The sequence below is a fragment of the Nesoenas mayeri genome (genome assembly GCF_963082525.1).
Source record: "Nesoenas mayeri genome assembly, chromosome: 4".
Taxonomy (NCBI): domain Eukaryota; kingdom Metazoa; phylum Chordata; class Aves; order Columbiformes; family Columbidae; genus Nesoenas; species Nesoenas mayeri.
In genome coordinates, this window is record NC_137540.1 from 39,780,890 (window position 1) to 39,808,365 (window position 27,476).

The 27,476-nt window shown below is 36.4% G+C and overlaps 1 protein-coding gene across 1 annotated transcript; it reads right to left on the bottom strand.

Moving 5' to 3' along the window:
• Positions 1-245: 245 nt before the first annotated feature.
• On the bottom strand, positions 246-24,761 carry HPGD (15-hydroxyprostaglandin dehydrogenase; the record flags this gene model as incomplete). Its single annotated transcript, XM_080343591.1, has 7 exons — positions 246-420; positions 1,516-1,679; positions 3,620-3,696; positions 11,548-11,644; positions 20,255-20,361; positions 24,393-24,516; positions 24,669-24,761. 7 exons carry the CDS (start codon positions 24,759-24,761, stop codon positions 282-284), a joined length of 801 nt encoding a protein of 266 aa, XP_080199717.1. The 3' UTR covers positions 246-281.
• Between the last annotated feature and the right edge of the window lie 2,715 nt (positions 24,762-27,476).

Consider the following 27,476-nt stretch of genomic DNA (forward strand, 5'->3'; position numbering starts at 1 on the left):
AAGGAAAAAACTGGTTGCTATTACTACATAATCAAAAGTATTTAGAGCAGTCTGTTTATTCTACTGAATAAATAGTATTATTAGTACTTATAGAATAAAAATAAGATGGTAACTTCTTCCCACACCAAATTTTCTTGTCCATGTCGTCATTTTTAGGATGTGAATATCTGAACAATGCCACTGTTCTAGGTACAACACTAACCTTTTTTTCCAAAAATTGCTCTTTTCAAAATTATTTAATATTTAAGAAAAGTAAAAAATGATTAGCATAAAACAATTCTTTATCTCTTTGATGTTGTAAAAGGTGTTTGGTTGTATTGTTGAAAATGAATTCCTTGGGATGCTGTAATCTTCATAACTTCTCCATTTAGAGTATCGTCTTCAATTATTGTTATTAGTCCCTCAGCAATTCTTGATGGGCTGTAAAAAAAAAAAAAAAAAAAAAAATCTTTCAAAATCATGATGTAATAGAAGACGTGAAAAGGACAAGAAACTCAATGTAAATCTACCTACCTTGAAAATTAAACAATCTGGTATTTTAACACACTTATTTTCAAGAAAAGCAGAGATGGTATGAGTGTTTCAGGAGAGAAATTCACTCTCCTCAGTCAGGACATCCAATGTAAAGTGGCAACTTTACAAATCATCATTTGTTTGCTCTAGTTACTGCAAAATCCCTGTGGACATCCAGCTGCCACTGGGCTTCCTATCAAAGTGTCCTCTGTTAGGGCAATGGACAGAAGTAATCCTTAGACAATGCTCTGCAGCTCTTAGCTGTTGATTTATCCTGTTTCTGTAGCAGGACTGACATACAAATTAGTGTAAGGAGAATTTTGTCACATGAAGTTTGTTGTGGTCAATAGGTGTAATATATTTTATGCATTAAAAAGTATGGACAAAACAACACAGTTATACCACTTCCTTTGTGCAGAAGTATATGAGCAGCTAATTGCTAGACACCAAGAATGTATTAAAGAAATCACTTTATACTTGTCTTGTTCTCACACTCTTTCCTGGCTGTCTGCTTTTGGCCTTTGTTGGCAATACCATAATGGGCTGGGTAACTCTGTGATCTGATCCATCATCATCACTACTGTGCTCTTATGAACTTAGTCCAGTTTTGTCAGTTCTTGGTCTGATTTGTATCTTGGTTCACTTCCAAATTTTGTGGAAGTTTGATATAAATTATATACTCCATCTCACAACATGTTTGATTGAACAAATTTATGGAAGAACATCAAGGGTTATTAAAAACTAATACAGCATCTTTAACTTGGAAACTGGGTTTGCACTTTGCTGGAAAAAGGGGAATGCATAAAGGAAAACATCACTGTGTAGGTGATACTCTTAAAATAACCTTAAATATCTGCCATTGTTCATTCTATGTAGGATAACACATTGACAGTCTTTCATCTGAGGCAGCATTTCCCTTTTATTTTAATTTTGCTGGAAGTGCTATTGTGTGTGCGTGTTCTTCATTAACAAAAGGCAAAAAAACCACTCCATCTGACTTACTCCATCACGCCATAGAACTGCATCATATTTTTTATCTCATCCTTATATGAATAATACTGTCCCATATTCTCTTCTTTATCTATTGACTGAAGAATTGGTGTGTTGACAAATCCTGGACAAATTGTGTTGAGTCTCACACCGTAGTTTTCCATATTAGCAGCTAGCTAGAAAAGAGAAAGAGTTAGACATTCATCATCAACATTTTGAAACAGTATTGTTAAAGACATTTTTTAAAGAATGAGGTTTACCACTAAGTGCTCTTCAGCCTTGCCTAGTAAGCAAATTTTGCTGCTACTGATTGTTTTGTTTCAACAACTAAGTTTGAAGCACATTTTCTCTAGTAATAGTACTAGATTACTAGAAAGAAACGTTCATTTTGCTGGGAGAACAATTCTACAAGAAATCAACACTGCTCCTTCCTTGCAGGTTTTTTTTTTTTTCTGAATAGGTTTGCTATTAGTGCTCTTGGCATGTCATTTCCAGTATTCTAGGTTGATGATATGACTCATAAGCAAAAGCAAGTAAAAAATATCTCCCAAATTTATGCTTCAGATCTTATAGAAACTTTCTTATTAAAAGAAAACTATCTGAAATCAAATAATGATTGAACTCTAAGATTGTTATTTACCTCCCTCATGTCAGCAGAAATAGGATTTGGTCTCTACCCTTAGAACTGTAATATTAAACCTCTCCAGCTGCTCTGTTGTACCTGCCAGGGGATGACTCTCTCACTGAGTATACCCACAGGAAAGTCACTGTAAACTCCAGGAAAGAGGCAGGAGTTTTTTTCAGGAAGCAGTTCAGGAACATGGCGAAAGCAAGCAGCACAAACTGTGCTGGGAATGGTAGGACCCTTCATTCATAATGCTACCAATGTACGTGTGTAGCAAACAAGTCTGATCAACATCCAGGCGTTTGTTTAATGCTGGATGAACTTTCTTAGTGATGAAATCGAACTTATGAACTAAACATGAACTATCCAGGAATAACCATAATTGTTCAACACTGAATTCTATTTATTTTAACATTTAACAGGAATCCTTTCCGGTATTATGTAAATAATGGTAGCCTGCCATTTTGGTCCAGAGAAGAAAATAAACTGAAGTCCTAGATGTTTTGTATCATACCTGCCAAGTGCTAGGCTGTACTGCCTTTCCTGGTGAATATAGTGATTTGCTGTTGTTATTCTTTTTCTCCTTGGCATTCTCATGTTCCACAGAGACAATATTTCCTCTAATTTTCTAGCAGACCCTTTATTTTTGAACTTAGATGGTGATGTTTATGTTATCATGAGAAAACAAAAAATGGAAAAACAGGTGTCAGGTTTGTGCTGTGGTTAATGTGTTATATGCAACACTTATCCATACTATTCCGTTTTGATTAATCTGAAAAATAAGTTGGCTAAGTGGGGGGTGAGGGCGTAAAGTATGGATAAACTACCCAAATTATTATTTCAGGTACTTTATTCTGGAAACTAGATTGGAAAGCTTGTATGAGTAGACTGTCTTTAAACTTAGCCTATGAGAGTGTAATAATATTTGCTCCCTTAAAATTATTTTATCTTCCTACTTGTTCAGTTTAACTAGAAACTTTTGGAGTCAGAGGTTAAGACATGTTATATGGCCAAGTAACATCTAACATGTCCCATCGTGAATGTGACATTTTGCATTTTCAACTTATTAGGAGCTGGTAAGAATAAATAATGGTAAACATTTTCATGTTCAAGTAAATTTTTTTTGTATACTTTAGTGCATATTTATCATTAAAAAAGTCATCAACCTGATTTACAAATAATGTTAAACGACCGGGAGAGAGTTGTGAAAAATATTTTTAAAGCCTCGATAAGAATTGTACTTTTGAGCTACTCCTACTGTCCTTTGCAACACCTTTCTCACAGAATCTCAGGTTGGTCATAAATACATATATGCCTTACTTATTCCATCTTTGGCTTCCCTTTGTGAAAGGATGGAACCTCCACTGCTTCAGACACTTTGTTTTCTTTAAAAAAAAGTAGTTCCAGTTGGGTGACAATAGAAAGAGAACATGAGAAACCTCACATGTTCCCAAGGAGCTGCTGATACTCTTTTCAAAAACACATACTTACTGCTATTGACCGTGTGAATCCAATTACACCATGCTTTGTAGCACAGTACACAGGCTGGAATGCAGCAGGCATGAGTCCTTTAAAATAAAAAGGTAGCTGAATGAAGATGGTGGGTACTCCTATTTATGATTACCTTAAACACACTTATAGGTCCACAATGTAAAAAATATGTGATGCAGTTATAGAGATGCAACAAATTAGTAAAAATGTGTAAATTATATTTTGTAATCTGAGAAAATATATGAGTTGTATAAAAATAAGAGGAGGGATAATAAGAGTAGTAAAAAAAGTACAACTTTTCCTCTTAAAAATTGTATCTATAAAGGATGACTTAAAATGAAGGACAGGATGTAGAAGAAAACATTCAAGGGTGAGAGTTTTTGAGCCGTCTTCTATGAACCTGTAAAGTATTTAAAGTATATAAAGTACGTAAAGTATTTCAGATAAACTTTGATTGCTGACACTCTGGCTGCCGCTATATAAACTGGATGCCTGCAATCATTTACAGTGATTTCAGGGAGGAAGTTTGGGAAAATCTAAGGGAAACATCAAAATCCATTTTGACTACTGTAACTGATTTAATATTATCTTCATAATATATCAAAACATAAATATAATGTTTGATTTTAATCCCTTGCTTCTGTGGAATAGAAACAGAACTCAGCCTCAGATAAAAACTTTTCCCCTAAAACTAATGTGAGAAGTAAGAAGGAGTGTGCTTCACAGCTGAATGAAAAGCAGTCAGCCTATACATCTGCCTGGGCAATATTGCTACTGCTTATTTACTTGACAATGTACTTAGTACTATAAGAAATACATACTGTTTGCACAGTGGTTTTTGCTCAAATGAGCAACTATAAACAAAGTAATTCCGTCTTGATGCACCAATACTACTCTGGTAAAATTTCATAGGTGATAGTTTTCCTAAAGAGATTTAAATGAAACAGGGAAGGCATTTTGCAATAAGCATATGGAAAAAGCACTAAGAAGTGAATGCAGGACCTCAGTGCACAGAGAGAATAGAGATAAGTGAGTAAACACTGTGAATTGAATGATAAGATGAAGGTGTCAGATAATGAGCAGAAATAAATTAAATAAGAGATGTGGATAGGAAAGCTTATTGAAGCACTTTCTGGATTGAATTAGATTGGCTGAAAAGGAATTCACGGTATGGTACCTCCTACAGAGGGCCCTGTTCTGGAATAAAAAGCCAGGATGAAGATTTTTAGAAGGGAATTGGAAAAAGAGGTAACGCTCCTGTATATTATCATTGCTATCCTCTGTAAGGAAAAGGAGAAACAAAAAGAAAAATGACTGTTAATGTTGCAAACCTTTATGATAGGAGTGGGAGAGCATAAAATCATCATTTATAGTAGATGAAGAAGAGAGAACAGAGTTTTTAGAGCAAAATTAAGAACTTAATTGTAGAAAGACTGAGTTTGATGGCAGAAAGCTGGTCAAAAAGAGACGACAGATCATGGTTGTTTATATGTTTCTGCCCATTATGCCAACAAATTCCACTATTCAATGACAGCTGAGTTGGAACTTGTGGATGCTGTAGTTCCACATGTAAGCTAGGGTCTTGTGAACAGCAAACCACAGCCCATCCTAAAGGCAGAGGATAAAAATCGTCTGTGATCCCAAATGCAATATTGGAAAACCGCATTCTGATTTTGATGCATTAATGTTTGATTCTAATGGAAGTCACCCCAATTAACCACTCAGATGTGTTTTTCCATTTTTTCACATTTTCATGGGAAATGAAGGACTTAACCTCGTGGCTGGTTGTTCTCTTGAACTTGTATTTATCTGCTTAACTTGGAAAATGTGTTATGCTTCTGATTGAGAACTTGCTTCATGAAAAATGTTTTTTGTGTTGTCTCCTCTGGGTTGTGATCGCAACACATTCTCTGTTTGGTGACTTTGGATGGTCATCACCATTCTTCAAATAATTGGAAACATTGGAGTACTGGAATATTATGATACTATTTTTTTAAACTCCTAAGTAGTTTTACTTGTTTTAAAGAAAAAAAAAACCAAACCACAACCCCAAAACAAAACAACGAAAGACAAAATCTCCAGGGAAACACAGAGGGGGAATTTTATTTCTTTTTTAAACATAGTAAGAAAAATTACTTGTTACTTCAGAGAGAAGAGAAACAAAGTCAAGAAAAAAAGTAAACAAAGGAATGGCACAGCTCACAATAATGAAGTGGAATATGGTTCAAAGACTTACTTGAATGTCAAAAGACAGTAGGAATAACTAGGCAGGAAGGGAAGAATAACTAACTTTTTTTTTTTTTTTTTTTGAATCAAAGCATTATACCCCGTTCTTTTCTAACTGAAATTATTATTTTTAATAAAACGGAGAACCAAGAAGAAATCAGTTTGACTCACTTTCAGCCAAAGCAGCAGCAATGAAGACTAGCTCTAGCATCCTTCACCCAAAATAATGACAGTCCTGTCTCACTTTTTTTCCTGAGTTGGGTATTCAGCACCATTGTGCGGGATTTCCATCTCTGAGGCACTCCCCTGCCTCAGGGAGTGTGGAACCTCTGGCTATTGGCAGTGTGTCCTAGGTGCTCTGCTAGCACTTGTTTTGGGATCAGCCACTGTGTGACACTGATCCTGCTCTGCCCGAGTACTTATTCAAGCAGTGAGCAAAGATGAGTTTGCAGCATACTAGTTAAGGTACTAATTTGTTAGAAAATCTGGATTCTGTTTGCTGCTCCTGTGATTAGTTAATTATCTTATGTAAAGTGGAAAGATGAGGAAACAGGCTGGAGAACATTATACACAAAGCAAGGTGGAGAGGAATGGGAGGATGTTCAAATGGATGATGATGGGGCAGCATACTCCTGCAAAGCAATACAAGCAATTTTCAATTTCTTTTAGCAAGGGGAGGAAACTGTACCTAGGTTTTCCTCTCTCTGGGTGTTGATGCATCACTGAACAGTTATATGAAAGGGGACAGGAATCTTCCTTCTCCTCACAAACGATCTTCATCGAGAACTTGTTGGTGAATTGCAAATGATTTCCTGATGACTGAAGGTGCCCTTTGGTTTACCAAAACCAGATCAAGTGGACCAGCAGTAATTCTGTGTGTTGGTGTTAACTGTGCTCTTTTTTGTTTTTCTCAGCACCTGGCAGGTTGACCAAGACAGCTCTTGCCCCTGGTTATACTCTAGTCCCCTTACTGTTACAGTGTCAACACCACTCTACCATTTGAGAGGTGGTGTCAGGCTTCTCACTACAACTGCTTATTTATCATGGTCAATAGTATCAAAATCCACATTTCGAGAAATTAGTCATGGAGGATTGTATCAATAAACTTGAATTGTATCAGTAAACTTTGTTGAAACCACTATTTCCTTTCAGTCCACTGAAGAGCTTTGATGAACAAACAACTAAGCATTTTTACACCAGGTATGCTTTTCCACTGAAAACATAGCCCTCAGAGACTTGCATAAGTCTCCTTCTATAAGATTTATTAGCTTTTAGATGACCTTTCAACCCTCTGTTTTCTCCATGGGTGCACTGCTAGGCACCTTGAGACAAATGTATTTTCTGTTTGATAGTATCTTTAAGTTTCATTAATTCTTGGAACAGTACTCTTCATGTTTGGATGTGTGTGGCACAGAGAATGCAAGAACTGAAGTCTATTTTCTAATATGGCTGTTGATCTCATGGAGGCTCTGGGCTCATCAGAAAGCAGTGCTTCCACACTGTGACTATTCAGTGATTAAGCTTTATTCTCAGTTATACTTAAGACAAATACATTCACTATTAAAACATTTAAATATTCCATTAAAATATTTCAATTTTCTCTCACTAATGTGATAATCACAGCACCATGTGGCATACTAAAACTCTCAATTTTCTTTCTTTATGAAAAAGATATGTGAAAATGCTGAAAGGTAAGTCTTGGCAAACCAATGGAACGTATTCAAAAGCAAACCAAAAGTGTGTTCCTTCATATGTTGGGAAGTATCACCAGAGTAATTTGTTTTCCTTTCTATTTTAGGTTTGTTTTATAAAATATACTTAACCAAAGACTGTTGCAACACATATAATACTTAAAAATAAATAACATCACAAGATTTAACCATATTCATTTAAATTAAACATATTTCCAAACCACATTACAGAAGTTTTCTTTGTTGCCCTTAGGCAAAAGTATAGATAAACAATATGGAATACGCTTACAATGTTCTTTGAAGGCTAAAGCTTCTTTTGAAGAAGTAGCTAGGGAAATGAGTTAAGGGACTACAGAGTGATGAGAGAACTGATTCTCTCATTCTTTAGAATAGGGCGGGAGTACAGTTACAACGCTGTGATCTGTGTCAAAACAGAGGAGACACAGAAATCCCAGCAAAAATTCTAAGCCGTATCATTTCTATGAAATTTTTTAACAGTGAACTGAAGTCTCATGAGACTAGTTACTAAATTTTCTGACCTAATTTCCGTGAATTCTACTCAGGATCTTCTTTTTTTTTTACAAAGAAGAGACAACAGAAGCTTTTTCATGATGCCTAACTGAAGGTGCCAGCTGTGCAGCCATTTACACGTTTGCTCCACTGTATCACTGTGATGAAGTCTTGCCTTTATCCAGTGATGTTAACCGTAAGCTGAGCTTTGTTCTTGTTATATCTATATATATACACACACATATATATATATATGTATAAGATCAGGTCCTAAAGAAGCCTGTTTGCTGTGAGGAATACTTTATTTCCTTTGGCTAAAGCTTTCTATAGGAGGAGGACAAACTGGCTGCTTGTGGAGCTTGAGGGCTTGAAGTTCAGTGTAACTAAGCCACTGATATGGCTGTATAGCAGAAAGGTATCCAAATACACTGCACATTGAACAACCTCTCATAAAGAGCTAGCATGATCTGATACTAAAGATTTTACTAGTTTTTAAGCGCTCTACAAATACTTTGATTTTTTTAAAAAATCTGATAGAATCCAGATAGATACAAATTCAATTTTACAGAATACTTTATTGAAAGCATGAAGGCTATCAAAACAAAACTGCATGACACACATGAATACTCTTTTCCTCTTGCTTAATAAAGCGTATAAGTACCAGCCACCAAAAGGTAAGAGACAATGCCAAGTTTAGTTATGTAAATAATCTCAGGAGTTGAATTCAGTTTTATATGCTTTTTCTGTTGCTTGTAACTGTTCTGTTAAACAAAATTAAAATGAATGTACATAGTCTCCTACAGAAGAAATTTCAGAACGTTTTACCCTTTAAATTTGAGATGAAGTTTATTACAATGCAAAAACCTGCAGCCATTGGCATTACCTGTTATGGGGACAAGTTGGCAGTAAAACACATTTCCCGTTATCTCAGTTGTTTAGCAGCATTACTTCCTCTTGATATGAATGCATAAATCCCATAAAATTAAGAAAGTTTTATAGCTTTGACATGCAGTGGATTAGGAGTCCAGTGCTTGCTACATGTCCTTACTTATTTCTCTCCTTTTCTTATTTAGTTCTGTCTTGTGGAGACATTAAAGAAAGGGAGATTTAATACTGGAAAGAAAGGGTGGACGCTCTGGCTTTCATCCCGCTGAATGAACACTTTAAGCATCTACTTCGTAGGAAGCATTTAAGTAGTTACGTGGGTGTTAATAAATATAAAACAGCAAGACTTGCCTCTGTCCCTAGTTCAAATCTTTGGCAAAATTCCCATGGTGAAGAACTGGAAACTAATTAGTGGGTAAAGCAAATATTATTGAATGTTACGTAAGCACTAAGTATAACTCTTCTTGCTGCTCAGCAAGACATAAGGATATTTACTTTCTGCAGAGTATATCTGATAAAATCTTACAGCAGACTTGGACGTGGGGATCAAAACCACTCAAAAGTTTAATGATCAACAGAAGCTAGCTCTGAGAAAACACTAGAAGAGAATGTTAAACAAGCCAGTGGTAGCTTGCCTTTTGTGTATGGAATAAACTGCAGGACTTAGACCTTCAGACTGGAAAGGAGAACTAGAGTCACAAAGCACAAATAGTAGTAAATAAATAAACTATAAAAATTACTGTATGTCAGCTTTTCTAATGTGTTTGTTCTTTTGACCTTGGAAACAATTGATAAATACAAACTATGTAACAGGAAACGAAGCAAAGAACATTGTTTTTGACAGTTTACCACAATAATTATGGCACAATGTTGATGTTAAAAAACTTAAGTAAATAAATGCAAAGTTTAATAAAATAATTAAAATGGCTCTTATAAGTTCTTACCAAACAAAGAAAAGCCAAGCTCTTAGGTCTGAAGATCAAAATAATTTTGTTTTCGAGACTAGTTCAAAACAGAAACTACTTGCTACCGCTGCCCTTTCTTAAGCACTGCATGGGCATCTGCACTTCTGTGAAAATGTTTAATCTTTTACCTGTGTTGATGAACCCTTGTACTGCAGTAGGCGTTTCCTTCAAGTTAATTTGCTCCCACCACAATGTCCGTCTGAGCCAATAGAGATGAACTTATTGGCATCAGGAGACAATGTGCAGCATTGCAAGTGCTGACTTAAAGGTACATGGAGACTTTAAATAGTGGACTCCTCGCTTATTTGAGGCATGTGTATATATTAAGTCAGATCGTCAAGAATCACATGCGTTATGTCAATAGGGTGAACTGGACATCATCACAAAAGCCAAGGCTGTCAGGAGAATTTAATAGTACTCAGAACATTCACACCTATTGAGCACTAATCCCCATTCACATGCAGAAATTATGGCCCCTGCTTTCTAACTGGCTTTTTTTTTGTTTAAACACATAAGGATACCCCAGAATAAAATTACTATTGTTTGATATTCTGCATAGATCCTGAAGAAAGCACTGACAGTCCAAGTGTAAACCAGCATATGAATTATTTTTCCTAGACATTATGGCAGTAGCAAGAGAGAACAAATTTTTCAAGCAAACAAGAGAGAATGCAAGCATTTCTCTACAATTTTTTGAGGAAGGGCTTCAGGTGACATTGTTCTCTATTTACCATTTCCTTTACAGTTCTGCTTTTTTACTGTGAGCCCAGTCACTGCAACATGCATAGCTACAGAAAAGGGAAAAGGATTCTACCTCAAAACTGAACAGGAACAGCAAGAACCCTGACTTAGAAAACATATAATTCTATTTTTATGCCAATAAAATGAAATACAGTTATAGCATAGATAAGTAGAGAGCAAAGAATGTGTTGTCTTAAGCTCAGCAAAATATGAGTGTTAATTTTATGACTTCTTCAGCAGAGGCAGATCACATCTGAGAGCACTTGGAAAATGAACAGGGTTGGTGTGTGACAATCTTCATTAACACAGTAGTTACAGTCTAATCTTAAATATTCCTACAGCTGTTCTCCTATGGACTTGAATGGAAGACCTGCTACTGCTTCCTTGCTTTCTGTGGAAAAAGATTATCTGATTTTCTTTTTTAATGCCATATAAATAGTTTATAATATAAAAATTAATCAGATTTAATGTAACCCTAAATTCAAATTAGATATATATGTTAGACTTTGTTTCTTACACACAGTGTGGTGTAAATATTTTTTTTTAGTTCATCTGTGTTGTTGAATAGTGTTGAATAAGCATAATGAATTGAGGCTAGTTAGGTTTTGCTCAATGTGTGGCAGTACTGAAACCTGAAAAAAACCTATCTACATCAAACTCAAGATTATCAAATATGAGACTGATGGGTTAGGAAAATTACTAGGAAAGCTTTTCTTTAACTGAGTTTTAAAAGGCAAATGGAAGTTGTGGTCTTTTGATATTACTTTGGTTGTTATGGTGAAAATCAGGTCGAAATGGGAATAAACAGGGAAGAGCCATAAGAAAGAAGAAGTGTGACTGATCCGTATGATTAATTTATTTCAGAAATGAATCAGTGAGTAGAAAGTCTTTATACAGAAAATATTCTTACCTGCCAAAGATGAGATATTAATAATTACTCCTCCATCGCCTCCATTTCCTTTTCCCATGTATTCTAGGCCGAGGTAGGTTCCTCTAATCACAGATGTCTGATATAGGGTGGAAAGGGATGTTCATATTAAAAATATGTTTCTTTTGTGGTCCTAAAATCTGAATATTGCTTTAATTGTGGGGTCTAGAACCTGTATTTCTTTACCAGTGATCTTATTTATACTTGGAAGATTATGAACAGGGATGACATCCCATAGCAAAGCAACTCAGTAACTCCAGAAGCACAATTGCAATGCATAGAAATAATAACAGATCAATTATATTTCTTATTGAGATATCAATAATCAAACTAAAATATTACAATGTGAAATAAATGCTAATGAAGGAATTGAAACCCAGAATAAGAAAACAATTTAAAGATTGAAGAACACAATTTATCTGAGGATGTAAGTGGTGTATGAACTGATAGAGTTTCCAATGTTTTTACTGAGACAAACTGCTCTACATTATAAAAAATGTACAGACTGAATCTGAAGATAACTGTAACACTTGTAACTCCATTTGGCTCAAGGCATGAGATCCCTTTTTAGGTTTGAGTTATATGCTACATTTCTGGTCCTGAGTTACTGGAATTTTACCATTCCTCTCAAAAAAATGTTAGCCCAAACAGACAAATACAGACAAGGTACAAAAGCATTTGAAAAGGTGTGAAAACATGGTGTTACCATAATATTAGCTGCAGCATGTGATTTTTTTTTTAAGGAAGATCTTTGAGGAAGAAAATTTTACTGAGGCCCATATAAACTTGATTCCTTAAAATCTGTTTTTTGAACCCTTCTGCAGTCAGAACTTCTGCTGGGATTTATCTCACCAGACTTCAGACATTTAAACTAAGATGCCTAAAGATACACTGAGCCTGTGGTTATCAGCCTCCCAAATGAATCAAGTGGTTGAGTCTTTCCCGGGGAGTAAGTCACTTCAGCAGACTTTAACAAGAGCTGATAGAAAGGCAGCAGACAGTGCTGCTGGTGGGAGATACGAACTTTAGTGAAATGTTGCAATATTACTGCATTAGTGACGAGTTTCATAATTATTTACCGATTTTTGTTAGATCTCTCCAGTCAGTTCACATTTGGTTTACAATTTCTACTTAAAATGAACATATGTATTGAGTTACTTTAATTTTTATGGAAATATTATTTCAGTTTTTAAATCAGTACTCTATTTTATTACTGTTTATTGCTATTTATTTGACCCAAATAAATTAAGATGTTCAAAACATGAAGTGGCCCTATAAATATGTTCATGTCCACACGCAATTATTTCAATGAGAGTTTTGGTCACGGAAGGTATACAGAATTGTGAATCATGGAAAAGGAAATCTCCCAAAGTAATAAAAACCGCACCGTAAAAAAAAAAAAAAAAAAGTGTTTAAAGTGTATATGATTAAAATCTAATGGATAGTGGCTAGGTGTACTGGAAAGGAAAAGCTTTTAAAATGAGAACGTTAAGTATTTTTCTACCACTATCTAAGTTCCCAAACCAAAATTGGAATAATTTAAAGACATGTTTTACATTTTGTTTTTGGTAGCTGATAGTTTTAGACATACTTGTTATAAAGTATAAGTACTAATTCAAGTTCAGTTGCCCTTTGCGCTTATTGGTTTTGACATAAATCAGATTTGGAAGACTGCATGTCCTACTTTATTAATATTGCTTGTTTGTTGCCCAAGTAACATGAAATTAAGCTGCCCATTGACAGAGATACAACCACTTCATACCTCATTATTATGTTTCCTTTGGAATGTCAATGAATACTCAGCTTTTTTTCATTTTCTATAGTTGCAATATTTTATGTGATATTTTTAATATCATTGTATTTTCAGTATAACAATTTCCTGGAATAATGTAAAAAAAATCACAAAATTTGAATAGTTTAAAATTATGAAATAACATTTTACAGTTTTCTTAAACAAAAATTCCCATTAAAATGTGGTGGGAGTTTTTTGGTGTGTTTGTCTGTTGGTTTTGTTGTGTTTGTTTGTTTTGTGTTTTTTGTTGTTGTTGGTTTAGTTTTGGGTTTTTTCCTCTCCTGGAAAGTTTTCTCTTAAGTGACATACTTTTAAAAATTTAAAAATGCTATTGATTAAATTTTAACAGAAAATTTCCAAAGAACTGTCTTCAGTGGCTTGTAAAATACCAAACTAAGTGTGATTTCTCTCACATGTCCTGGAAAGTATTGTGCCAATACTCAAAGCATTTGCAGTTGGTTTTGGATGTACCATATCAGTAATCAGTAACTTATTTAACAAATCGTTAAATGGCAATTTAGGCATCAGTGTCAAAATCAGAAACCAAACTTACAAAATTTATTGTATTAATTGTATTAATACAATTAATTGTGTTGTTCTGAAAGAAATCATATATTGAAACTCTGATTCTAAGAAGACACCAAGTCTTCAATAGAGATCTATTTTTTTTTTTTTTTTCTGGCATTAGAAACCAGTGTTAGCCAGTGTTGTACAATATTCTCGTGTTCCAAAATTACATCTGTAAGTCAGTTTTCATACTCTGTGTTTCGTTTTAACTAGCTCTATTACAAAAGAAAAAAAAAATGTTCTTCAATGATGGTGCCCAGAACATCATTAGATGTCATCCTTTGTATGTGGCAATTGCTTTGGAAGTAATTTAGTGCATAGTGTTTTTTTTATAGTGTTTCAAGGCAGATGTTCAAACTGACACAGTTTCTTATACTTATTTAATAAGGTTTCCCTTGACACTTTTGTCTGATACTTCTTCTGTCTCCTTATGCGCTGTAATATTTCAGGCTGAGAAACTATACCTGCATTCCTAGAGCTGAAGATGACTACCTTATTGTTATCAAAGTGATAAGGCTATATTAATTCCTTTGAAATAACAAAATAGTAATCAGTAATCAGTCCTAACATTATATGTAGGTTTCTGAGCTAATCTAGTTCAGTGCTAGGGATTCTGAACAAAAAATAAATGAAAGAGCCATTGACTTGTGGTTTCATAAAGCAGGTTAGCACAGAGCTGGAATTTGACCCAAGATCATTTGACTTTCATACTGTGATGTTGTAAATTGATGGCTATCTATAAGGAAACATTTCAAAGTACTTTATGAACTGTGAAAGATGAACTTCAAAAGTATGAAACTAAGTGCTGCCAGTGATATCTGTGGAAAATTATAGGATTTTACTGTTGGTCAGGGAGGTGGGACTGATTTTTTTTTTAATGCAGATTTTCTAGGAAGCAAACAGGTTGTAGCAAGCATGCAAGTCCCTTGGCAGTCCTATGTATAGGTCAGTTTACTTGCTATATGAAAAGAAATTGCAAGATCTTGAGTTTGAATTTCCATCTCAAACTGTAGAAAACAAGAACCCTCAGGAGAGAGAGGCATAAAGGTATGTGCAGCAGGATTTGTTCATTTTCTAGAAATCAGTAGCTTTTGTACAATGTGGGAGTGATATACTATATTTTAGTTATTTACTGTGCAGTCTTCTTTACTTCCCACTCCCCATATTCCTGAAGGACACAGGAATAGTATTGCATTTTGCGTAGCTGGTCTTAAGTCAGTCTTAGTTCAAAGAAATTTGCTTTTCATTATACTTCAACATTGGTTACTTTAAAACTGTAAGCTAAGAAGTTCAATGACTTGCTGTGCAATTAAGGTAAGTCTGTGTCCTTTCTAGTGCAATATGAACAACAAAAATAATTATAATTATACTTACAGGCTTCTTTATGCATTTAGAGGATTGGCCCTTGTGCCGCTTATTTCAAGGTAAGTGGTATTTCTCACTTTTTGGTGGCCACATCTCTTCCTAGGCAGTCAGTCCTCTTTCTGACATTGAATTATGCTGAAGAATAAGCAACTAAGCCATTGAACAGCAGAGTTGGTGTATTTCTGGTTGTCTTAGAATGCAAACTTGATAAACTAGTTACCTCTGCTATTTTGTCTTCTACAGATAGCACTGTTTGTTTTGTTTTCTTTCTCTGTTGTTTGCATAAAGAATCAGTGCTTGCCTCTCGCTGTGCTGTGGGACCTGGTAGCAATTCCCAGGTGCTGAATCCAACTATGTATCCTGGTAACATTATTTTGGGATGAAAGTTTAGTCCTTGTCATTTCTTCTGGTACACTGGGAAAGGAGAGCAAGGTGTATGGACCAGAAGCAGGTTGCAGCATACTCCCAAGGCATCTACTTCATGGCTTGCGCAATGGAACAACCTTGTGATGATCATGAAATCTTTGTCCCAAAAACAAATAAAATGAATCATTTCTGAAGTTTGCCTAGTTACCCTTTCGGTTTCTGCTGAGACATTATTTGTCCTTTTGAGGAATAGTTCCTTACTGATGAGTTGATTTTCCAAGGTTTGCTAGTTGCTGGAACATTTGTTTCACCAAAAGCTATATTGAACAGAGCCACACATATATACAGTGTTGCATTCTTTTCTCTGTAGTATCAATCTAAGTATTTTGCAGGGACAAACCCTGAGTTAGGTAGACATCATATTAGAAAAAGAGTTTTCTAAATTCAGAGAAACTTGTTACCTTTGTCATTTATGGAAATAAATTATTCAAACCCATGAGAAATGCAAAAATTTGGAACTGTTGAGTACTGCCGCATTTTGCCTGGTAATGAAGGATGAGACTGTCATGCACCTGAACAAATTTTATGTCTGTATTTCAATTCTGTTTCTTTGGCAACATTTAAATAATTGGAACCCATATGACTGTGTGGGGTTTTTTGTTGTTATTGTGGTTTTTTTGTTGTTGTCGGTTACATTTGTTTGTTTGTTTTTGACATGCCCAAGTTAAGGCCTGCAAATTAAAGTTTTGCCAGAATAATGTGTTAAAATGTGCAAAATCATTGCATAAACAGGAGAGCAGAGTGATTTTTCTGTCAAATTCTTTAATGAGTCTATTTAATTTTGTTTTGGAAATTACAGAATCACAGAATGTTAGGGATTGGAAGGGACCTCAAAAGATCATCTAGTCCAATCCCCCTTTCAGAGCAGGAACACCTGGATGAGGTTACACAGGAATGTGTCCAGGCGGGTTTTGAATGTTTCCAGAGTAGGAGACTCCACAGCCTCCCTGGGCAGCCTATTCCAGTGCTCTGTCACCCTCACTGAGAAGAAGTTTCTTCTCAAATTTCAGTGGAACCTCTTGTGTTTCAGTTTGAACCCATTACCCCTTGTTCTATCACTGGCTGTCACCGAGAAGAGCCTGGCTCCATCCTTGTGACACTCACCTTTTATATATCTGTAAACACTAATGAAGTCACCCCTCAGCCTCCTCCAAGCTAAAGAGCCCCAGCTCCCTCAGCCTTTCCTCATAAGGGAGATGCTCTACAACCTTAATCATCTTTGTTGCCCTATTGGTTTAAACATACCCACAAAATAATTAATTTGTTGGCTTAAGAAAATCGCTATGTCAAGTGCTTAGCCAAATTGTTATGTAAAGTGCTTCTGTACCTTTGATTCAGGCAATATTTAAAATGTAAGTATATGTGATACCAGTACTGCTACATTTAACTGTATATTGCAACCTATGTCAGTTTTCAGAAACCTCTGATGTAAGCGTATAAATTTTGGGATTCTCTTAGTGTAAAATGTGCTAAGTGAATTTGTAAAGATAAAAGATACTGTCATTATAGCAGGGACTATAATTACAGTGGTTCCAGAAAGCCTACATCATCAACACAAGATAAAACTAGGGAAGCTTCTTAGAACATCAAATTATTTTTATCTAACATATATTCCAGACTCATAAAAATGTGGGGACTCAAAGAGAAAAAAAGTCAGATTTTTTGGATTCTTCAGGCACAAGTTCTTACGAAGCTGGATACAAGAAACATTGTTCTTGTCAGGCTGGAGGACTGTAGGTAGGACTCTTGATAAGAATGTATGTGTCATATATCCTTGTGCTATTCTGTGCATGGGTATGTGTGTGTGTTGTAGACTCTGAAACTACACAGGTAATATCCATTTAAAAAGAAACTCCTGTATGGTTGCCAATATATATATATTTTTTTGTGTACCATAATACCATAATAACATGAGTGTACCTTTGTATAACTATGAGTAGTTGAAGCCTCTATGGATCAACCTGATGTTGATCAAGTCAACACTATCAGCATTGGAGTTTTGAGATGAGGAATGGATGGCATTGCTGGAATACTTAACTACAAAGGTTAATAGAAATATTAATAAAGTAATAAAAAGGTGGATGTTGTTTAGCACAAAATACAGTGAAATGGTGGAAAGTACTGCAATTTTTTAGCAGATGATACTTCCCCCCTGCCATATTTATTAAGCTGTCTTTTCTCAGTCTCAGGAAACTGTAGTGGATACAAGTAGGAATTGCATTTTATTCCCTCCTTTTCCTACTGAATTAAGTTCCACTCTTTGAACCTGCTTCTTCATTTCTTCTCCTTATGGTTTCTTAGGCAGTGTTGTCAGAGAATTTCCTTGCCTTCCTTTGAAAGTGTTCCCAAAGACCAGCCAGTTCTGTGAATGTTTCAGCCATAAAGAACACACCCTGTATGTGTTTGTTTTGATTTATCTTGTTCTGTACCGCTCTACTTTTGCACTTTGTACTTTAAACTGGGGCAGGGAATATTTGTTGCATCAATATATAAATGATATCAGTAAATTAAGGACTGGCAAGTAAAGGGGGGTTTTTTGTTTGTTTGTTTGTTTTTTTTAAGTAGAAAATATTTGCATGATGTTTATCAAGATGTGTAGCCATAGAAGTTACTCCTATTTTTTGGGGATAATACAAGGGATACTTAAAATGTCCAATTTTGAGGAAGGAGAGACATTTTAAAACCATGTATTTTATACACGTTTTGTATAAACTATATAATCATCCTGTTTATTTTTTTCTTTTTTAGTTTTTAGGAGCAGTGGCTTCATAGATTTGTAAGACTTGGATTCCAGTTTTTCTATTGCTTGACAAAAAGAATAATAGAAGGAGGTTCTCAATGCCTGCTGTTTAAATATTTTGGCATTGAAAAATTGTTTGGACATCACTTTAAGTTAAGTTATTTACCTGGAGTTCAAATATCTTCAAGATTTTCTTATCAGAAATGCCTTCATTTTTTGAGGTCAATTTAAATGTGAATCACAGACAAATGCATTTCTCACATGGACTTCAATTTTTCTGGTGATGACTAAGTATCTGTGCTTGCAAATTTGACAGGTGGATGACTGCCTACAGTAATTTATATCCTGCATTAAACCAGGCATAAATATAAAGAGAGAGAACTCATCTAGAATACAGGTAAAGTCTTATTTCAAATTCAATTGATCTGCATTAATAGATATTGATGATACATAGCACTGAGGACGTCACACTTGCTGTTACTTCACAATATGAAGTTTCCTGATGTCTAATTTGCCAGAGTACTTTAGAAATGAAAGAGGGAGGAAAAAATATGTGTAGATAAATCTTAAAGAAGATGTAAAGAAAAGGAAATTGAACAAATATATGTATCTTATTGTGGAAATTTTCATCTGTGGTTTCAGTTCAGTCCCTTCCAAGAATAAGCAAATTTGACTTTGGACAGATATAAAAGATCAGAAAAATGTATTATTAAATAAGTTTTTTATTTCAAATACATATTTTCCCATTAATTTTTCTATACCTTGCCTCATGTACAGCTTGTGTTAGTTGTGCTGAGGTTTTTTTGTTAATTTGTTTTCATGAAGATGTTAGAATTCAAAGACTCGGGTACCTTTGTCCTTAAAACTTTTGACAAAAACAAGTCTCTACTTCTCTTATTCTGAGCTTATTTGTCACATTGACAAATTCCAAAGGACAGATTGGAGAAAACTCCACACTGCAGTCTTCCAGACTTCCTTTTGCTACTTACTTTGCAAATTTAGATTATAAAACTTTGTAAGTATGGTCATAGGTGTGACTTGCTGAATCACCATTGAATTAGAATTTCACAGGTGGTAAAATACAAGCTGGTCAGAATTTTATTAGCCCAGAAAGCTGGTCTTTTCTTTGGAGTTTAGATCTCCTAACAGTGTACTCTAAATTAAATTTCACTGAGAAACATATTATGGTCTCATCCAGACATACCAGATAATAAAGAAGTGGTAATAGTCTGCTTGAAAATAAATTTTACAGGCTTGTTGAATGTACTGGGTTTTAGCAAGTAAGTGCCCTGAAGTGGTGTGCTTCTACCAGTGTTGGTGGTGAAATGGCCTATATTAAATGTACTCGCTTCATTGATGAAGAACATGTGGAGGTCTTGGTTGAACAAGTTCTCTTGTAATACCAATAAATGATATCTTACTCTCTCATGCAGGCCAGCTGAGTCTCACAACTAAATAAAATGTTCTAGAACATTCATATGAACAGACTGGCCTCCTGTAGATGCAGCTCTACCACTTTGGGCGCCAAATTGTTACACTTACCTTGGATTGCATCGAGTTTTATAGAATGTTATCTGGTGCTAATCCAAGTACCTCTACACAACTTAAAGGACGCAGCGCACACACACGTTGATTGGTCAGTACATATGCAGTTACATGGTTATTGTTTCAATAGCTGTGTTTACCAAACCAATAATTCATTTGCTGTCACATGGCACACACTGAAAAGCCAAGGGCTGTTAAGTGTGTTACAGCATTACATTTTGAAGTATGAACTTTTGAAAGGAGATAATGCTTACCAAGTTAATTTGTATGGTGCTTTCCCAGTCCTTCTCGTTGTTCACTCCAGCATTATTAACTACAATATCCAGCCTTCCAAAATGCTCAATTACTTTTTTGAAAGCACCTATAGTAAGAGCCAAGGGTGGAAGTAAGATATAAAAATAGAATGCATGCATACAAATTTTATTAGTATACCAAAATATCTTCACTGTTTCAACCACTAATGAGCAACTTGAAATTAAATTTTTTATCTAACCATTCACCGATATTATACATATTCAGGAAAACTGAAGGGATTAAGATACAATAGTCACCTTTTAATTTAGTTTTATAATGCCTGATAATGAAAGTTCTTAACACCTATACATTTTGCATTAAACAGGATGTTTGGCACCCTAACTATATGTATTTATAATTTATAGCTTAATTTGTTACAGTGTGATATAGGTGGTGAATTCAAGATTTGGCACCATCTATTTTAAATTAGAAATAAAAGCTTCATGTGTTCAGAACAATTTTCAGATTTTAACCTAAGAACGCCATTCTTATTCAGTGATATGACTAATACAAATCTTTCAACTACAAATAATTCATCCTAAGTCTTGTTTAAATTTATCCATTTGTGAATAAATTGTTATACATCTTACTTGTCAGGTAACTTTAATAATGTGTTTCTTAAATTCAAATCTTTTTTCCTTCTGTTGATAAAAACAGTGTCCTGTCTTCCAAAGAATTTCAAAATAAAGAACTGGAAAACTTCCACAATGACATTGTGTTCTCCCATGTGACAGTGTTCTAACTAAGATAAAAGATGTGTATGGAAAACCATGATGATGTCATAGTGATGAGCAAACTCATCTAAGCTGGCTCTGCTTTGACAGGATAGTTGGATGAGATGACCTCCAGATGTTCATTCCAGACTGAGGGTTTCCATGACTGCAGATGTTATCTGACATATATATAGATTGTTTGTTTTTCCCTCCAAATATTGTTCCTCCTCATTAAATATTTATTGTAATGTAAACCACCCACACCACCCCCCAATATTATTTTAAAAAACATTGTTTTGTGACTGACTGAAAATCTAGAGTATTTTAAGTACACTGAAATTATGCTTGACAGGCCTTAATGAAACCACTTCACCGAAAAATGATCCCAGGACCACCATAATTCTCTGATCTTTAGCCTTTGGCTATTAGTGCCAATCAGGAGCATAGCAGCAGCTTTGAGATATCTACCTTTTTTCTGCAGCAGTTGCAGGGGTTTACAGACTTTTTTTCTTGCACCAGATGGTCGGTACTGTTACGGCCTTTTCTTTGCCTGAATGCTGTAGGTCCATCACAGTCATCATCTTGTCATCAGAACAAGAGCTGGGCAGCTGGTGGGAAAGGTTTTATTTGTCCAGCTGCCTCTACTGTACAGATTTTTCTAATATTCCATATTCAAATTTTATTTTAATATTACTAAAGCCATTATTTTTGGCCATCTGCCTTTTTGGCTTTTGTTATGTTTGTTTCTAATTCATTCTCTGGTTTCTCAACTTAACTCTTCAGTCACTTCTCATCATTCCAATTCTGCATCAGCAAGTGCAAATGAAAACCTTTGGCTTTATTAGGAGCAGAACTGATTATTTACCTGAGTTTCAATGAGCAAAATAAATACAATTTGGGTCCTCAGTTAGCTTCCACATTTCAGAAGCTCAGTCTCCAATCCTCTTTTAAGCCTTCTCTAAGTAGCATCTTTCACCAACCTTATTCTGATTAGAATCTTTTGCCTTCAAAAACCACCATGGATAATAGTATTTTGCCAATTATTTGTTTATGAAATTCACACAGTCCTGACTAATTGTAGTTTTCTAGTTTACACATTGAGAAAAGAGCTAAATGCTTTTCAGTTCTTTGCATATCTATGTTAAAATAGAATGACTACCAAATTTGGAATATTTCTGGTAAAAGTTTACCTCCCTACAGTAATCCCATGTGTTACCTACCCACAAAAAGAAGAATCTCATTATAAATTGTTAGTAAAGTTATCACCCACAGAATGTAAACTGACTTTTTATTCCCTTTTTGAATATAGAAGAATTCTGTGTTTACATTACACTCTTGTTAGTGCTTATGGAATCATAAAAATTAAAAGCAGATGATCATAAAAAATTGAATGAAGAAAAATGGAAAATGAAGAGAAGGATCTATTTTAAAGAAAAAGTAAAAAAATCAGTTGAAAGTAAGTATAAACACCAGTTATATGTGAGCTTCCTAAATATTCGTGAAAAGCAAAAGTAAACATAGGATTTTTTAAAAGTGGGACAAGATAGGAGGTTTTTGTGGAGGACTGTGTGAAAGAGAATAAAAGCACAGACAAGACATGAAAGTATATTAAGCAGCCGATTTCCTACTCATAAGCTTTATGTACCTACAGACAGTAGTTCTAGGACTGTGACTTATTTCATACCAAAAAGACTAAAGTTAAAATAAGAGGAACTTCACGGCCATGACCTTTAACATAAAAAGCAAGTACAGGACTTTACATATCCACTAAGAACTTTAAACACTAGGAGTGAAATTAATCTAAGTTTATGAAGTGGTAGCTTGCAATTACAAGTGAAAAAATAGGAAAATAAAGCAGGAAAAAAACCCCAAAAAACTCACAACAAAACAACAAACAACCAAAAAACCATCAAAACACCACCGCAACAACAAAAAACACTAAAAAATATCCTACAAACCTCAAAGGATTGTAAGACATGATAGCAAATTTACACTAAGAAACCTGCAGCATGAATAATGCAGTATCAGAGAAGCATAAGCAGCAGTTTCCTGTTCTTGCTCCTTGTGAGAGCCCATTCTGATCCTACTCTAATTGCTCTTTTCCTATGAACTTGGTTCAAAAACCTCCCTTGCTGCCGTGCCCTGCTCACTCCAGTTCCTAGTGCACACCTTGTTGGTCCTGCACTAGCCTGTCATTGAAGAGAGGAGGAAAGGACACTGGGGTGACACTCATGCTACAGCACATGCTATTCCTACCCCTTGGATGCTTTTTCTTGCTCCCAGGTTACTCCTCCCACTTGGAGAAAAAGTCAATAATCAACCTAGCTGATAAAATCTTTGTTTGCTGATCAGAGCAACTCTCAAATTTAAAGTCCAGCATCTCACTTACAGACAGACAATGTAAATGTTTGAAATTGGGCATAATCACGCTAGCTCAGAGTAGTGAACAACGTTGCTGAATTCTGGACTAGCTGCCATGTTTTCTGAAAGAGGAATGGAAATGCTCAATCACCACTGTTGAGAAAGTGGTCAGTAAAGTGTTATGAATAAAAGCAGAACTAAAAATGTCCACATCCAGCCTGACATAAATGAATCTGAGGAAAGGGCACTGACAAAAGTAATGTCCAAATCTGAACTAGAGTCACTCACTACCTATGAATGTGTCTCTTTAATAATGAAACTTTGATGAAGTAATGTGCTTGCTAAGAAATATTGTGAAGGGTACATCAACATTATATGATACTCTAAGAACTCAGTAGGGAACATGATTTATTAACTAAGTGAAAACATAAATGCAAATCATACACAAGGGAATCTCCTTGCCATTCTCTGCATCTGCAAAATGTGCGCAAAATGTTATCAACCTATCGTTAACAATGCGATAAAGCAGTGTGCCATCTTTTGCCAATTCTGCTTTCAACGACAGCAGCACACATTGAAAGTATGTATGCTGTATGGAAAGAGCACTGCAACCCAGAGCAGAATTTATTACTCCTGTGCTGAGAGAATGCAACTTGGAATCTGCACTGAAACCTCATAAAAAGCAAGTCTGTGTTTTAAAGTTTATATATATTACTCATAAAACAACAATTATCTTCTGCAGAGGCTTTCATGCAAAAATATAACACACAGCACTCAATGGAAATTATTTCTTTGCCTTTTCTTTACGATGTGCCAAGTAACGCGGTGAAATAGACACATGTTGGTAGTAACATTTCACATCTGCAGATTCAGAAACAAGTCCTTTTTGAGTCACTGTCAGAAGCGGTTGGGAGTAGGCTGTCCTCCAGAAACCTTAATTGCACACGTATTGGTGGAGCAGCCTGGGCTCGCTCAGGTTGCTGCATGTTAAGCCGGAGCTCAGCGCTGGCCGTTTCCTTCTTACCTCTCAGCTGCTCCTGGTCCGTAACGTCGCACTGGATGAACACCGTCCTCTGCCCTTCGAACTGCTCGTCCAGGGCTGCCTTGCTCTCCTGCCCGGCCTCTGAGTTGCGGTCCAGGAGGGCTACCTGGACGAGGAGGGAGGGAGAGGCTGAGCGGCGGACGGACAGACAGACGGACGGCTCCCGAGCCGAGCCCAGGGGACTGCCGCCGCCCCGCGCCGGCGGGCAGGGGCCGGAGGGGAGAGGCGGGAGACGGAGGGGGCGCTTCTCGGGCTTACCTTCGCGCCCTTGCCCAGCAGCGCCTGGACGAAAGCCCTACCGATGCCCTGGGCCCCGCCAGTGACCAGAGCCACCTTCCCATTGACATGCATGGTGGCCGCGCTGCTGCCGCCAGCCCCTCGCCCGCCGAGCCCGAGCAACCTAGCACGGTGTCACCTGCCCGGTTTCCTCCCTCCTTCCTTCGCTCCCTCCCTCTTGCCCTCCCTCCTTCCCTCCTCCTCCTGCCGCCGCCGCGGCTCATTTCCCCCCGCTCCCCTCTCCTGTGCCCGAGAGCCTCCCGGAGCCGCCTGGGTGGGGGGAGCAGGGGCGGAGCAGGTCACTAAATCGTTATCCCAAGTGCCCGGACGAACCCCAGCGATCAAGGGCCAGCGAAGACACCAGCTTCATCCCCTCTTCAGATCCCCCCAGGCTTCCTGGTGAGGACCGGCCCTCTCCCAGCGGCCCCCAGGGAAGGGGTCCCGAGGCAGGTACAGCTCCCCGCAGAGGGAAGGAAGAGTCTTTGCGCTTCCATAAATCGCGTGAGAAGCCGCTACAAACTTTGATAAGGGTTCTTGGCAGCTCCCAAGGCTTTGTGCGTTTTGCTTGGCCCAAGCTGTGTGAGCAGCGGGGTAAGAAATTGAAAAAAAGTTCAGGCTCGGAAAAAACCAAACATAGAGCCTTTTTCACGCTTCAGAATACCCCGCCAGCCTTCTCTCTCTCATTCTGCCAGTAGGTAGAATCTGTTTGTATGAAAAAGCAACACAACAATTAAACATAATGTATATTAGACATCACAGTAACTGCTTTCTAGAGTTTTTCAGGTCTGTGGGTAACATAGCTTGTGTCTTAATGTTTGTCCACTTTTACAGTTTATAAGCCAAATTCTGTCACATATAGGCAACTAAAATTTATCAATACTAAGATATATCCCCATACAGTAGAACTAAGAGCAACCTTAATGATCTATAGCTGGAATCAGTTTTCTTGTTCATTAACCTGTTGCTAGAGATTAATAAATGTTTTCCCATAGAATACACAATGTTGTGGAGTGTTAGGTAGATGAGAAAAATCCATTGTTCCAGTCCTAAGCTCTATAAACATATGTACATCATGTATGTGCCTGTATTAAGACACATACTAGTCTTTGTATTTTGTTTTCTTTTTGCCTGGTGTATCAGGTTTAAACTTTTTGCTTGTGCTTTCAAGGCCCTGAAGTACTCTGACTCAGACTTCATCTCTGTTGTTAATGTCTGTTGTCATTTTTTTCTTGCTTTGTAGTAACAGTGTGCCTGTTTTGCCCTGTCTTCTTATCCCAGTTGCTTGTTTTCTACTAGTCTGCCTTCAAGTGTGGAATTCCCTTGTTTGGTATTACCTAGAAGAAGCAAATTATATTGCTCCTAACACCAGCAAACTGTTACAGCACCATTAAGGTAACTACGTTACCTAATTGAGTAAATTAAGTAACATGAGATCTTGTTATTATAACCTTTGTCCGTAAAAATGCGAACTAATATAATCCAGCTGCTAAACTGGATAGCAGCCATTTAGTTTTCCTAAAGATCATGATTCACAGTACTTCATAAAAGCAGTCAGAGCTGGCCCTGGGATTAGTGATTTGTTTGAATATGATACCTGTGCTTCTGGGAGAGCTCCAGATTGCTTTGGAGCTGTGAAATTTGTGCCACCTAAACTGCCATGCTTAATGAGCTCCTTCCCAACCAGCTGAGCCAGCTTCCCTGAGCTGTTGAGAGGCAAGTACAGTGCCAGGTCAAAGGCACATCATGAGAACAATATTACCACACAAGGACCTAACAATAGTGTCACAGTGGAGTCTTTCACCCTCAACCCAATCCTGATAAATTCCCCCCTCAAACTTTGGCCAAATTATGATCAACATCTGTCATGGCCTTCATTTCCACAGCCTATTAATATTTTTTAGAAGTGCTATGCAGAGGAAAAGATCAATAAACCCCTCTGTGTTTCCAGACAGATGTAGTCGGAATGATCTTTGGCAACTGTTTTCTAAATTGTTGATAACTTGGCATGAATGTTAAGAGCAATCTGGAATCTCCAGAAATGCTGGAATGCTTTAAGCTCTGAGTGTACACACTGTTTCTGTAAAACAAATCTTATGAATCTATGTCCCAAAGATCAGCTTGGTTGAATATGATCCTGAATATCATACATTGAAATCATTTAGAAGTATTGTGATAAGCTAACCCAGGGTCTCTAACTCTGGTTTTGTTGGCTGAATGGACTAATTTCAAAGTGCAAAGAGACTCCCAGGTCATTTTAAGAGACTTCCAGGTGGTGGAAGGAAGAAGTATGATCTCTCTCAGACATACATCACCCTGTTCATTCAAAAACAGCTTCGCGACATACTCTGCAATGTGTTATTCAAGTTGCTATGAAAACCCTGTATTCAGTCTCACACCTGTGAGTGGATTATCAGGCAATTAATTTAGGAGGGCATTCAAACACAGTTACTGAAGCATGTGTACTTTGTTATGTAGTTTAGTGCATTTCCTCAACTTCTACTGAGAACAATGGGTGGAAAACAAAGCTAGAGAAATGCCCCAAATACCTTCCTTTGCATGGGATAATTAAAACACGGATTTCAGGTCACATACTTAATGTGGTATTACCAAACCTTCCTTAACAAGAAACTGAAGTGTTCAGTAAATATAAAACAGTTTTCCATGTCTTAGAGTTTTTCTCATAATGTGATTTCTGTATGATTTCTCTGTATGCAGTAAATTAGAAAGGCAGCAATTACTGCATAAAAAGATTAGGTTATACAGCTATGTTTTATTTCAGATATTATACCA